The sequence below is a fragment of the Pipra filicauda genome, unplaced genomic scaffold (genome assembly GCF_003945595.2).
Source record: "Pipra filicauda isolate LSUMZ 115617 unplaced genomic scaffold, ASM394559v2 scaffold357_size738173_pilon, whole genome shotgun sequence".
Lineage (NCBI taxonomy): Eukaryota > Metazoa > Chordata > Aves > Passeriformes > Pipridae > Pipra > Pipra filicauda.
In genome coordinates this window covers 299,243-310,772 of record NW_024104484.1, presented here as the reverse complement: position 1 = coordinate 310,772, position 11,530 = coordinate 299,243, and the positions used below count along the sequence as shown (strand labels likewise).

At 64.2% G+C, this 11,530-nt stretch overlaps 3 protein-coding genes across 4 annotated transcripts; 1 reads left to right on the top strand and 2 right to left on the bottom strand.

The window, feature by feature from the left end:
• Positions 1 to 7: 7 nt before the first annotated feature.
• Positions 8 to 4,850, bottom strand: UTP4 (UTP4 small subunit processome component). The gene is given in 17 exon segments (XM_039384465.1): positions 8 to 234; positions 602 to 712; positions 762 to 938; positions 1,039 to 1,083; positions 1,321 to 1,427; positions 1,670 to 1,829; positions 2,024 to 2,140; positions 2,236 to 2,300; positions 2,489 to 2,585; positions 3,010 to 3,101; positions 3,181 to 3,195; positions 3,198 to 3,351; positions 3,486 to 3,694; positions 3,807 to 3,896; positions 3,996 to 4,080; positions 4,167 to 4,358; positions 4,608 to 4,850. Coding segments are annotated over 17 exon segments (1,992 nt in total). The 5' UTR covers positions 4,767 to 4,850; the 3' UTR covers positions 8 to 117.
• Positions 4,851 to 5,233: 383 nt separating this feature from the next.
• Positions 5,234 to 7,216, top strand: CHTF8 (chromosome transmission fidelity factor 8). The gene is made up of 3 exons (XM_027744535.2): positions 5,234 to 5,409; positions 5,505 to 5,622; positions 5,697 to 7,216. Exons 1-3 carry the CDS (start codon positions 5,234 to 5,236, stop codon positions 5,910 to 5,912), a joined length of 510 nt encoding a protein of 169 aa, XP_027600336.1. The 3' UTR covers positions 5,913 to 7,216.
• HAS3 (hyaluronan synthase 3) lies at positions 6,365 to 10,710 on the bottom strand. 2 transcript variants are annotated; one of them, XM_027744530.2, is made up of 5 exons: positions 10,595 to 10,710; positions 9,158 to 9,778; positions 8,537 to 8,638; positions 8,083 to 8,431; positions 7,569 to 7,972 (listed from the first exon to the last, which is right to left on the bottom strand). In XM_027744530.2, exons 2-5 carry the CDS (start codon positions 9,776 to 9,778, stop codon positions 7,644 to 7,646), a joined length of 1,401 nt encoding a protein of 466 aa, XP_027600331.1. In that variant the 5' UTR covers positions 10,595 to 10,710; the 3' UTR covers positions 7,569 to 7,643. The 2 variants fall into 2 exon arrangements, with proteins under 2 accessions (XP_027600330.1, XP_027600331.1); XM_027744529.2 differs by having other exon boundaries at positions 6,365 to 8,431.
• Positions 10,711 to 11,530: the final 820 nt, after the last annotated feature.

The following is an 11,530-nucleotide window of genomic DNA, read 5'->3' as shown; positions in this document are numbered from 1 at the left end:
CCAGAGATGTACAGAACAGAGAGGTTTTATTCTGACAGCACCCTAAGAAAATTCCTACAGTGTCCCAGGAAAGCAACACAGAGACAGCTCCTGAGGCCGGAGCAGCTTGTTCTGCTCTCAGGTGCCGAATTTCTTCTGTTGGACAGGCAGAGGCAGCTGGGTTTTGAAGTCCATGATGGGTCGTTCCACCACAACCAGGGAGTTCTCATCCAGCAGATCCGCAAAGACTTGGGGCTGCAGGGCAGGAGGTGGGAATAAAAGAATCATGGAAGGGTTTGGGTGAGAAGGGACTTTAAAGCCCATCTTGTTTCACCTCCTGCTATGGGCAGCGATACCTTCCACTTGACCAGGTTGCTCTAAGCCCCGTCCGATCTGGCCTTGGACACTTCCAGGGATGGGGTAGCCACAGCTTCTCTGGGCAACCTGTGCCAGGGCCTCACCCCCCTCACAGGGAAGAATTCCTTCCAAATATCCCATCTAACCCTGTTCTCAGTCAGTGGGAAGCCACTCACCCTTGCCCTGTCACTCCAGCCCCCTGTCCAAAGTCCCTCTCCATGTCCTGAACACCCTCTTGAGGGGGCTCCTCAACACCATCACACACCTGGAACTTCTTGCAGATCTTGAAGGCGTCGAGCTGCCGCTTCCTGGCTGTCTCTGGAAGCTGTTTCAGGGTGCTCTGGTTCATCAGGGGGGTGCTGTCATCGGGCAGGGGCTGTGCATTCAGCCTGCCCAGGCTGTGCCCTGGGCACTCCCAGGCTCACCAGGGACTTGTCCAGGACGCAGAACAAGTAGGTGTCATGGAGAAGGATGTGTGAGGGATTCAGCTCCCCAGCAGCAGGTCTCTGACAGGCCGTGTACTGCTGCTCAGGGATGCTGAACTCCACCAGCTGGAGTCACCCCCACACCAGCACAGGGGCAGCTCCAGCTCCAGCAACAGCCTGATAGGCCCCGGAGCCAGTCTGGAAAGCCCTGAGGGCAGGGAGAGGACCAGGGACATGAAGGCTGAACCAGAAGAGCTCCGAGTAGCAATTACATGGCGAGGGCTGACACTGCACAGCTGTAGGTGGGCACCACGCAGTGATGCTGCAGGAAGGACAGTGTGCTGATGGGATCCACTGGGGCTGCCTCTGATCCCCCTCCCCACAGATCCACCCCCAAAGTGGAGCCCCCAGGGCCACCTCTGACCTCCATTCCCAGACATCCACCCCAGCCCTGCTCCGGGGCCACAGTGATGGCTCCCAGGGAGGGGCCCTGCCCGCTGAGCCTCCTGCCCCCTGTCCCTCAAGGCAGGGGGGTAGCGAGGGTCACTCCTGCACCCACCTTGAAGCTTTTCAGGTTGTAGACATGGATGGCCCAGTCCCCACTGACGGCTGCCAGCCAGTGCCCGTCTGCGCTTGGCGCCAGCAGGTAAACAGCCTCAGAGCACCCTGTAGAGACCCTCCAGCTGTAAGGGGTGCTGGAGCCTCAGATCCCCCCAGGGGACACCCAGACCCACGTTCCCCCTGCCCCCTGGTGCCAGGCCATGAGGGTGGCTCAAACACCCAGAGGAAGGACCCACACACAACTACGACAGGAAAGGGGGACACACACTCCTCTCTGCACCCACAGCAGGGAGGGGACATGGATCCCAGGGACACCCAGCTGCCCCCTAGCTCCCCTCAGCACACACCTGAAGGTGGCCGAAGTGTGTGCAGGTGTTTGCAGCCCCCTGGCTCCAGCAGCTGGAGCACGTGGACAGATCCTCGAGCAGAGGCGACGAAGAGGCTGTTGGAGTCGGCGGAGAACTGGAGCTGGTAGGCTGGAAGCAGCAGCTTGGGCACTTTTGGGACCTGGGAGTGGGGAGAACACAGCCCTGGCAGCCACCCCACTGCCACCAGTGCTCCCTACGTGTGACACCAGCCATGGCAACCCCCCGGGGACACGCCAGCCCACCAGGACCCCGCTGCCACCCACTGCTGTCATCACTGTGACACTGACCATGCCAGCCCCCCGTGACCCTGCAGCCCCCTCCACCCTTCCTGACCTTCCTGAGGCTGACGCCGTCGCAGCGCACACGGTACAGGTGGAACCGGGAGGCGGTGGAGTAGCCAAGCCAGGTGCCACAGTGTGAGACACAGCTGCAGTAGATGTGCTCCGGGCCCTGGGAATGCTGCAGGGTTGAGAGGAGCCCAAGGGACTCCCAGAGCCCACCACGTGCCCCCCTCTGAGGGGGACCCCTGCCCCGCTCAGCCCTACCTTGCTCTTGAGCTGCACGAGGTGCTCGGGCATGCGGCACAAGGGAAGGACCTCACCATCCTTTCCTGGGACAAGAAAGCACACAGAGCATCAGTGATGGTGGGAAAACCACAGAGGTCCTGTTGGGCAGCTGGGGATCCTTGGGGGAATAACCAGACCCTTCCCCGAGGTACAGGACAGCTCGATCCCAAAATTCTGGGGCAGATGGGCTCTGCCACAGGGCCAATGCCAGAGAGCTACACCTGCGACTCACCAGTCTCTCTAGTGGAGCCAAGTCTCCAGAGCTCCAGGTGCTGGGAAAACTGGAAGAGGAGCAGCCGGGCCTTCCTGGCACAGGAGACAAGGCGTCGCTGTGCGGAGGAACAGGCAGGATGTCATGGAAATGGTCAGGCTGTCACGGATCCACAGCCTGTTACAACGGGCTGGGGCACCAGCAGAACACCCTAGGGTGCTGGAGACTCTAAGGTGGGGGAGAATAGGCTCCATGGGATGGGAGCCTGGAAATGGAGACCTGGTAGGACCAGCAAGACCAACTTGCTAACTTCTACCGCTTCTTGGCAGAAGCCTCTAGATGTACCAGGTCCAAGGAAGGGGACGCAACAGGGCAGGGAAGGGACCCAGGGCCAGGGAAGGGACCCAAAGGGCAGGGAAGGGACCCCATCAGAGAAAGGAGGGCACCCAAAGGGACCAGGAGGTCCAACTTCTCCTGCAGAAAGATCCAGCCCTGCCCGCCTACCCCACCAGCCACAAGACACCACTCTAAGCATCACTCACGTGGGGAAAGGTGAATTTTCGAAGCACTGCATCATAGCCCTTCTTCTGCACCTTCTCCATCAGCGGGCGGATCACCAGCTGGGCGTCCAGGCCTGGAAGCCAAAGAGGGATCAGCTGAGCCGGTACCAGGAGGGGAGATCCAGCCTGTCCCGGTGCCCCTGGTAGTCCTACCCCCAGAGATGAGGCGGTGGGGCTGTGTGCCACGGCCCGCACATCATGGCTGTGGTGCTGGAAGGGCTTGGTCCGCACCCAGCGCTTCTCCGATCCACCCAGCTTCACTGGCAGCAGCTGCAGCTGGTAGGTGGCTCCAGTTGAGGTACCCACAACAATGCTGTCCTCCTTCTGGGGACAAAAACCGGAATGGGTTTGTGGGAGCAGACTGGGAAGAGAGGGAGGGCACCATCAGGGGCACCGAGCCCGGCAGCTCCTGCCACGGGCCCCTGTCAGCTGAGGGAGGACATGGGGGTCTCACCAACCTCTGCCACAGCCAGCGAGAGCACAGCCGAGGTGCTGACAGTATGGGACTCTGCCAACGTGCCCTGCTGCCAGTCCCAGAACTGTACCCTCCCGAAGGAGTCAGCGGTGACCACAGTGCCTCTGGAAAGGAGGGCGATGGCCCAGACCACGCACTCACGCTTCACCTTTTCCACGTGATAGTTCACCATGATCCTCTGTACAGTCTGACCTGCACATGGAGGACAGTTGAGGGTGGCCAGGGATCCCCCCAAGCACAGGGGGGCGGTGGGTGCTGGCAGTGCTGTAGGACAGGCCAGGGTCACCCCCAGGGTAGGAGGTACCTGAAGCGACATCGATGACACGGAAGACATCAATGGAGCCGGCGACGATGTGGGTGTCCGAGGGGTGCCAGGACAGGCACAGCACACGGCCTGGGGAGGGAAGCTCCGGGTGTGACCCCGCGGGCTCACAGCCCCTTGGTCACCAGGACACCAGGGGGAACAAAGGGATGGTGCTGCTGCCGGACTCACCTTTCCGCCTGTCCAGGTTCCGCTCAAACTGGATCCCTCCAGGAATGACTTGGAAGATCTTAACGGAACCGTCCTCACAGCCGATCTGTGGAAGGTCGGGATCAGCCTGGCAGCACAAGAGGATTAACCCCCCCCGCCGCCGCTCCCGGTGCCGTTCCCGACGGGACTCACCGCCAGCTGGGTGCCGGTGCCGTTGGCTGCCATGCTCCAGATGGGCCCCCCGCCGCCGTCGGCCCCGCGGGCCGCGCTCAGCCGAGACAGGTCGTACTCGGTGATGTCCCCGTTGAGCCCGGCCCCGAACAGCCGGTCCCCGGCGGCCCAGCACAGCGACTCCACCGTCCGCGCCTCGTGCCCGGGGATCACCTGCGGAGGGACGGGCGTCACACCGCGGCACGGCTCGGAGCGGCCCAATAGAGCCCGGTACAGCCCCTGCACGGCCCGGTGCGGATCGGCAGGGACAAGTAAAGCCCGGTACAGCCTCGGCATGGCCCGGTTCGGCTCGGTACAGACCCAGTACAGGCTCGGTACGGGGCCGGTACAAGCTCGCCAAAGCCCAGTACGGCTCGGTACAGGCCCAGCACAGCCCGGTTCGGCCCGTGCCGGCGCCCTCACCTTCTCCTGGTAGTAGTTGGCGGCGAAGTTGTACACCTCGACGGCGCCGTCGGTGCGGGCCAGAGCCAGGCGGGAGCCGCGGGGCTGGCAGGCGAGGCAGCGCACGCCCGCGGGCACCAGCCCGAAGAACCGCACCCGGTGCACCTCGAACTCGCCCATCGCGCCCCGGCAGCCCCGCTCCGATCCCGATCCCGGTCCCGGCCCCGCTCCGCCCCACGTGCGCGAGGCACCGGAACCGGGGCTGCCCCGGGGCCGCACGTGACCGGAGGCGGAAGCGGCGGCGCGGCGGGAGATTCGCGCGCGGCCGGCGGCGGGTGCGGGAGCGGCGCGGGGGAAGCGGGAGGGGGTCCGTCCGGGCCGGGCGGAGGGGGGAGGGACGGGAGGGGCCCGGCCCCCGAACGGCCCCGTCCAGCGGCCCCGGCCCGGCCCCGCCGCACCGGCGCCGCTGGAGGGCACCAGCGCCCCGCGCAACCGGGCGGCGGCACCGGGGCGCTGTGGGGCACCGGGAGGGGGAGTGCGGGCATGGGGGGCTGCAAGCCCCGGGGAAGGTATGGGTCTGCGGTCTGGCTCTGGAGCCCGAGGGGGGGGGGGTATGGGTGGATCTGTGGGGTCTGTGGGACTCGGGAATGGCTGGAGGGCCCGGGAAAGGAATAGGTCTGGGATCTGGACATGGCGTCTGTGGGGCCCAGGGGCAGGAGCTCAGCCTGGGGACCCCAGGGGTAGCAGGCCCTGCCCCATGCCCTGCCTGTGTCTCTGCAGCCCCCCCCTCAGGACCTGACATGGTGCAGATCGTCATCTCCAGGTGAGACCCTTGGGGTCCAGCCCCTGCAGCCCTGTGCCGGGGCACGGCTAGGCCCCGGGTGACCCCCCCGGGTGACCCCCCTGTCTCTCCCGCAGCGGTGGCACCGGCAGCCTGGCACAGTGGGTGCTGGTGGAGCTGCAGGGCGAGGTGGAGCCCCGGCAGAGCGGGAGCCTGGCCGGGAGCCTCCTGGGAGATCTGCACTACACCTGTGAGGTGAGGCAGGTGGCACTGGGGGCCCCCTGTGGACAGCCTGACCCTACCATACCCTCACCCTCCACTCTCCCCAGGGTGTCCCTGTGCTCATCGTGGGCCACCACATCCTCTATGGCAAGGTGGTGCAGCTGGAGAAGCCGTTTGCTGTGCTGGTGAAGCAGGGAGGAGCCTCCCAGCCCAGCCCTGGGGAGCCACAGGGCCACTACACCGTCTCTGCCCTCATCAAAACCAAACTGCTCTTCAAAACCCGCCCCAAGCCCATCATCACCCACGTGCCCAAGAAGGTGTGAGGGGGATGGATGCAGGCTGTGAACTTCATTCTGCTGCTGGGAAGAGCAGCAAGGACTGAGAAAGATCGAGGACCTCATCCCTGTCCTGCACAGGGAACTCTCAAAGTGATGGGTTCTGTGTCTGGGCACCCAGAGCCCTTCCTGGGTCACTTGTCCCCTCAAAATGATGCTTTTCTGAGAACCACAGACCCTGTGGGTCACTCCAGGGGACATGAGTCCTGAGGGGCAGGGACCTCCTGTGAGCCCATGCAGGGATGTCCTATCTGGGGGGTGCCCTCAATGCCTGGACTCAGCAGTTCCCAGGGACCCACGGAGGTGCCAGCATGGAGATGTCCCCCTCTACCCCTCCCTGCATCTGTGAGGACACCAGTGCCAGACAGGGACTCAGCCCCAGTCTCCCTCAAATCAGGACAGGGGGACCAGGAACCCTCCCCAAAACACAGCACACATCCTTGATGCGAGTCTTTATTTCCACAACTCCATCAGGATATAAAAACATTTTTTCCCCTAAAATATGAAAAGAATCCCCCTGGCAGGTTCAAAAATAAATAGATTTACAAACCATCCATGACAATACCAAAGAGCTACAAAAGTCTAAAAAACCTTGTATTAAGTTAAACAAAAACAGCTAAAACCTCCATCGTAGAAAGGGGTTTTCATCCAAGTCCTGACAAAAAGGACCCAGAGGTCGATACCCTTGGGAGGGGAAAGGTTGGGAAGCACCTTGCCTAAATCCCAGTGTCTTCCTACTGTTGAGAAGGCAGTGGGGTGGGAATGATGGGGCCATGAATTGCCAGAGCACCACCACAGCCCCTTTGGGGGGAATGCTCCACACAACCCACAGCTCCCCCCATTTTCCCAGTTTCTCCACACCAGGATTCCCCCATTGGCTCTTTGGCAAAGCTGAAGGGACCTGCTGCCCTCCTGGAGCAGCCAGACCCCCCCAAAAATGGCTGGAGGGGCTCCCCGTGGGTACGTGCCTGCACGCAGCAGCGGAGCAAAGGCAGCACAATCCAGCAGTGCTGGCACCATGCCAGATGGAGATGGTGTGTCCTGGGGGTGGGAAGTGCTGTAGCACCGTGGAGGTGGGACTGAAATCCCTATAAAAAGCACCAAAAGGTGGAAAATTCTGGATTGGGGTGGGGGGAGCGCAGCCAGCAGCGCTCGGCACCAGGATGCTCCATAGGGCACAGCAGGGATGTGGCCAGCGGCACCCAGGTGGGTGATGGGCAGCCCTGGCTTGGCTTCTCCACGGCCAGCTTGGGATGGAGAAATGATAAGGAAAAAATAAACATATTAATAAAAAAATTAGCAAGATTTCAGATTTGCTGAGAAATGCCAAGGGGTAGGAGCGCTCAGCGCTGCCCGTTGGCTCTGGGATGGGAAAGGGGACTGGGGGTAGTTATCCTGGCACTGCCCAGCACCTGGTGGCTCCGGGATGGGGGAAGAGGGGATCTGGGGTGGTTGCTCTGGCACACAGGGACACCCCAGCACCTGGCACTTCTACCATCCCAGCTCCAGGATGGGGGAAGAGGGGACTGGGGATGATTGCTCTGGCACACAGGAACCCCCCAGCATGTGGCACCACCCTGCAGTCAGACCTCAGTGAAGGCCAGCCCGCACTGCTCCTCCCGCTTGCCACAGCGGCGGGCGATGATGGCCAGGTAGAGTGTGAGCAGGGCCACCCAGTAGCAGGCATAGAGGATGGCACCTGAAATAAGGAAGACCACCTCAGTCTCGCTGAAGAGGTCCTGGCTGTAGGCAGTGTAGGCCAGCCCACCCAGCAGCACTGCCACCCACACCGACACTGGCAGCAGCCCCACAAAGTTCACCACAATGGTGCGGCGCCCTGAGGTGCCCCAGCCCGACTTGTTGATGGTGGCGATGGCGAAGATCTTGGCGGGCAGCAGGCTGGACATATAGAGGAGGGCGTAGAGGGACATGAAGATCATCTCGGCACTGCCACGCAGGAAGCAGGCGTAGGTGGCCTTGATGACACCCACCAGCTGCACCGTCAGCAGGAACAGGAGGATGTTCCAGATGCGACCGCGGTAGAAGAGCTGGATGACAGTGGCAATGAGGAAGAAGGGGAAGAACCCAGTGACCACCGACTCATAGGTCATCCAGAGGTGATGCTTGTGGAACCACAGTGCATTGTAGAGCCACTCACGAAAGTAGGACTTGCTCCAGCGGGTCTGCTGGTTGAGCCAGCGCAGGTACCGCGTGGGTGTCTCCGTCAGGCACTTGGAACGAGCCGTGTACTTGGTCTGGTAGCCCAGGCTGAGCACACGGTTGGTGAGGTGCCGGTCATCCCCGAAGCTGCACTTGCTGCCCAGGAAGGTCTGGTGGTACCAGTCCTCGAGGAACTGCTGCAGGAGGGCATTGCGGTACATGCCCAGGGGGCCACTGATGCACTGCACGCACCCGAAGTACGACTGGCACGCACGCTCCACGTTGAAGGCCATCCAGTACCGCACGCTGCTCAGGAAGGAGAGCCACGAGTCGTACTTGTTCAGGATCTAGGGAGGGGAGGGATGTGAGCTCCGGCACTGCTGCAGCCCCCGGCACTCCCAGCCCTGCCCTCGCCTCGCCGCCCTGGGGTGCCCTCCCTCACACCGAGGTACCTGCACATCACCACCGACGCCGCCAACACGGGGGTCGGCCTCCAGGATGCGGAGCATTTCGGCAGTGCAGGCGGGGTCCAGCACCGTGTCTGAGTCACACACCTGGGGGCAGAGGGAACGTCGAGCCCCGCTCCCGCCGCCCACACGCACCCGGCAAACAGCCCAGCCCGCAGCCGGGCAAGCCCGAGCCATGGATGGCGAGACCAGGCAGGGCCCTGGAGGCCGGCAGGCGATGGCAGGGAGTGGAGCACCCCGTGGTGCCTGGACACCACTGCCCCAGGACACCCTTCCCCAGAACTGATGGAGGACCCATCCCAGCCACCCTGGGGACCCAGGACCCTGCGCTGTGCCACGTTGTCCCACTCAGTGACACCATGCCAGGGCACATGCTGAGGAGGTGATGTGGCACCCTTGCAGACAGGGCTCGACCCCTTGGCCACTTCAGTGCCAGTCACCCCCAGCCCCAGTGCTAGTGGCTCAGGGCCGGTGCGTGGAGCCACATCCAGGCACCCAAGTGCTCCTGCGGGCTCCCAGGGCTGCTCCCATCCTACCCACAGCCCCTCTGCCCAGCTCTGCAGGCAGGACACTCCCTGCCCACATCCCCCCAGCCCATGCATCCACCTGGATGTAGTCCACAGAGTCTCCGAGCGCCCGGAAGGCCGTGTACATCACCTCCCGCTTCCCGCCCCACTTCTGGAGGATGCAGGAGTAGGTGTTGCTGCGCACCAGCGCCTGGACATGGGCCAGCCCTTCCCGCAGCCCGGCCTCCGTCTCTCCCTCGCCCTGTGCGTGGAAGTTGCTCCTCCAGATGTAGCTGCCTGAGTGCTCGGAGCCCATCACGTCATGGAAGATGTCCAGCATGTAGGTGTCATCAGGGCCATTTCCATCCACCACCATCACCACTTTGAGGTCGGGGAAGGCGATGCGCTTGACAGAGCGCAGGCACTTCGTCAGGTAGTCGGGATCCTCCTGGAAGGCAGCGATGCAAAGGGCCACGGAGCGCCCCGGCCGCACCAGCTGCCCCTCACCCTGCATGCGCCGGTGCTCCAGGAAGGCAAAGAGGCTCTGGATGAAGAGATGCAGCCCCAGGATGGCCCCGTAGAGCCCAAAGGAGAGGTAGTGCTTCTCTGTATGGATGAACTGGTACCCTGTGACGTAGGCAGCCAGGATTCCCCCCAGCACCGCCACGGCAAAGAGGCTGGTCCCCACGACACGCAGGGCCGTGGAGAGGCTCCCTGGCATCTGGGGGAACACCAAAGAGCATCAGGGAAGGGACAGGGGGACACGCTCCCCACCAGGCCTCCCCATAACACAGAAGTGGAGGGACCCTGCTCCTCTGCTGCCCCGTGGCCACCCTGTCCCTTGCTGGTCACCGGTTTGGGGGTGACACCTTCCCAGTGTCTCCATGGGGCCAGATGAAGTATGAGGGTCCCAACCACCCCAGTGTACAGGGTGGCAGGCAAGGTGTGGAGGTCCCAAGCACCCCACAGTGCGCAGTGCCAGCACCCCCTGTCCAGCCAAGTGGGAACACAGCTGCTCCCAAGAGATGGCCGGGCTAGAGGACAGGGAAGGGCACAGGGACGCCAGGGACTGGAGTGTCCCCGAGGAAATCACGGCCACCCAGAGCCCCCCACCACCCCGACCGCCTGTGGCGGGACCCCTGTCTGCGGGGGTGGAAGCACCTAGACCCCCTCCCCGCGGCGAGATAGAGACGCGGGGACGGGCAGCGCGGGCAGGACGGGACTGCGGAGCTGCACCAGGGCGCGGGTGCGGGCAGGGGGTGCGGGCATGTCGGGGGGTGCACGACCACGTGCGGGGGTGCAGGCAGGGCGCAGAGCCAGCCCCAGGAACACCCGTGCCGCCGGCAGAGCCCCCGGGCAGCCCCCCCGGGGCCTCTCAGCCCCCGGCGCTCCTGTCTCCTCCCGGTCCCGCAGCCCCCGGCTACCCGCTACCTCCGACCCCGTAGCCCCCGGTGCCGCCGCCGGTCTCGCAGCGCTGCAGGAGAGCCCCGAGCCGGATCAGCGGGGCCAGGAGGAAAAAGGAGGGGCCGGGACTCACCGTGGAGGTACCGGTACCGCCGCTCCCCACCCGCCGCCGCCGTTGTGCGCCCAGCCCGGCCCGTGCGGCCCCTTTATACCGCGACGGGGCCGGCACCGCCCGCAGCCCGCGGGGGCCCCGCCCGGCACCGGCACCGGCACCGCCGGCACCGCCCCCGGCACCGGCATCGGCACCGGCTCCGGCTCCGCCCGCAGCCACCGGGGACCGGCCCTGCACCGGCAGCACCTGGCACCGGCCGCAGCCCCGCACTGCGGGAGTGATGACCGGCACCGGGGGCACCGGCAGCACCGGCATCAGCGGCGCCAGTGCTGCACCGACACGGGCATCATCACAGGCACCACGGTACAGCTGCTGCACCGGCAGCACCGGCAGCTGCTCTAGTGCTGCACCGGAACCGGCATCACCATCACCCGGCGCCGGCATCAGCCGGTACCGGCACCGGCGCAGCGCCACGGGCCAGGGACCGGTCACTCTGTTTCCCCCCGCCCCGTTTTTGGGCCCCTCTTATGACACCCACGTGTCACCTCCCTGTGCCACCGTGTCCTGCCACGGCTATGAGCCACCCGTGTCACCCTGTCCCTGTGGCCGGTGGGTGCCAGGACAGGACCAGGGTCAGCCCGGGGACAGCAGCACCATGTTCCCGTGCCGGGCTGATGGCAGGGGACAGCCAGCTCCGGGAGAAGCCATTCTGAGTCCATAGCAGTTGCAGCTTTGGCTCTGGGCTTAAATCCAGCACTTTCGGGTTCCTCACCCCAATGCAGGCCGTTGTGTCCTGTTGTGCTGGGAGCCGGGTGCGAAGTGACACCAGGACTGGACCCGGAGCCTCCGAGTGCCGGGAGCTGGGGAAGGGAATCCCTCCAGTGGGAGCATCCTGGGCAGGCAGGTCCCCCTCGAATGACACCCCCAGCACTGCGGCGATGCCAGCTGGGATCTTCC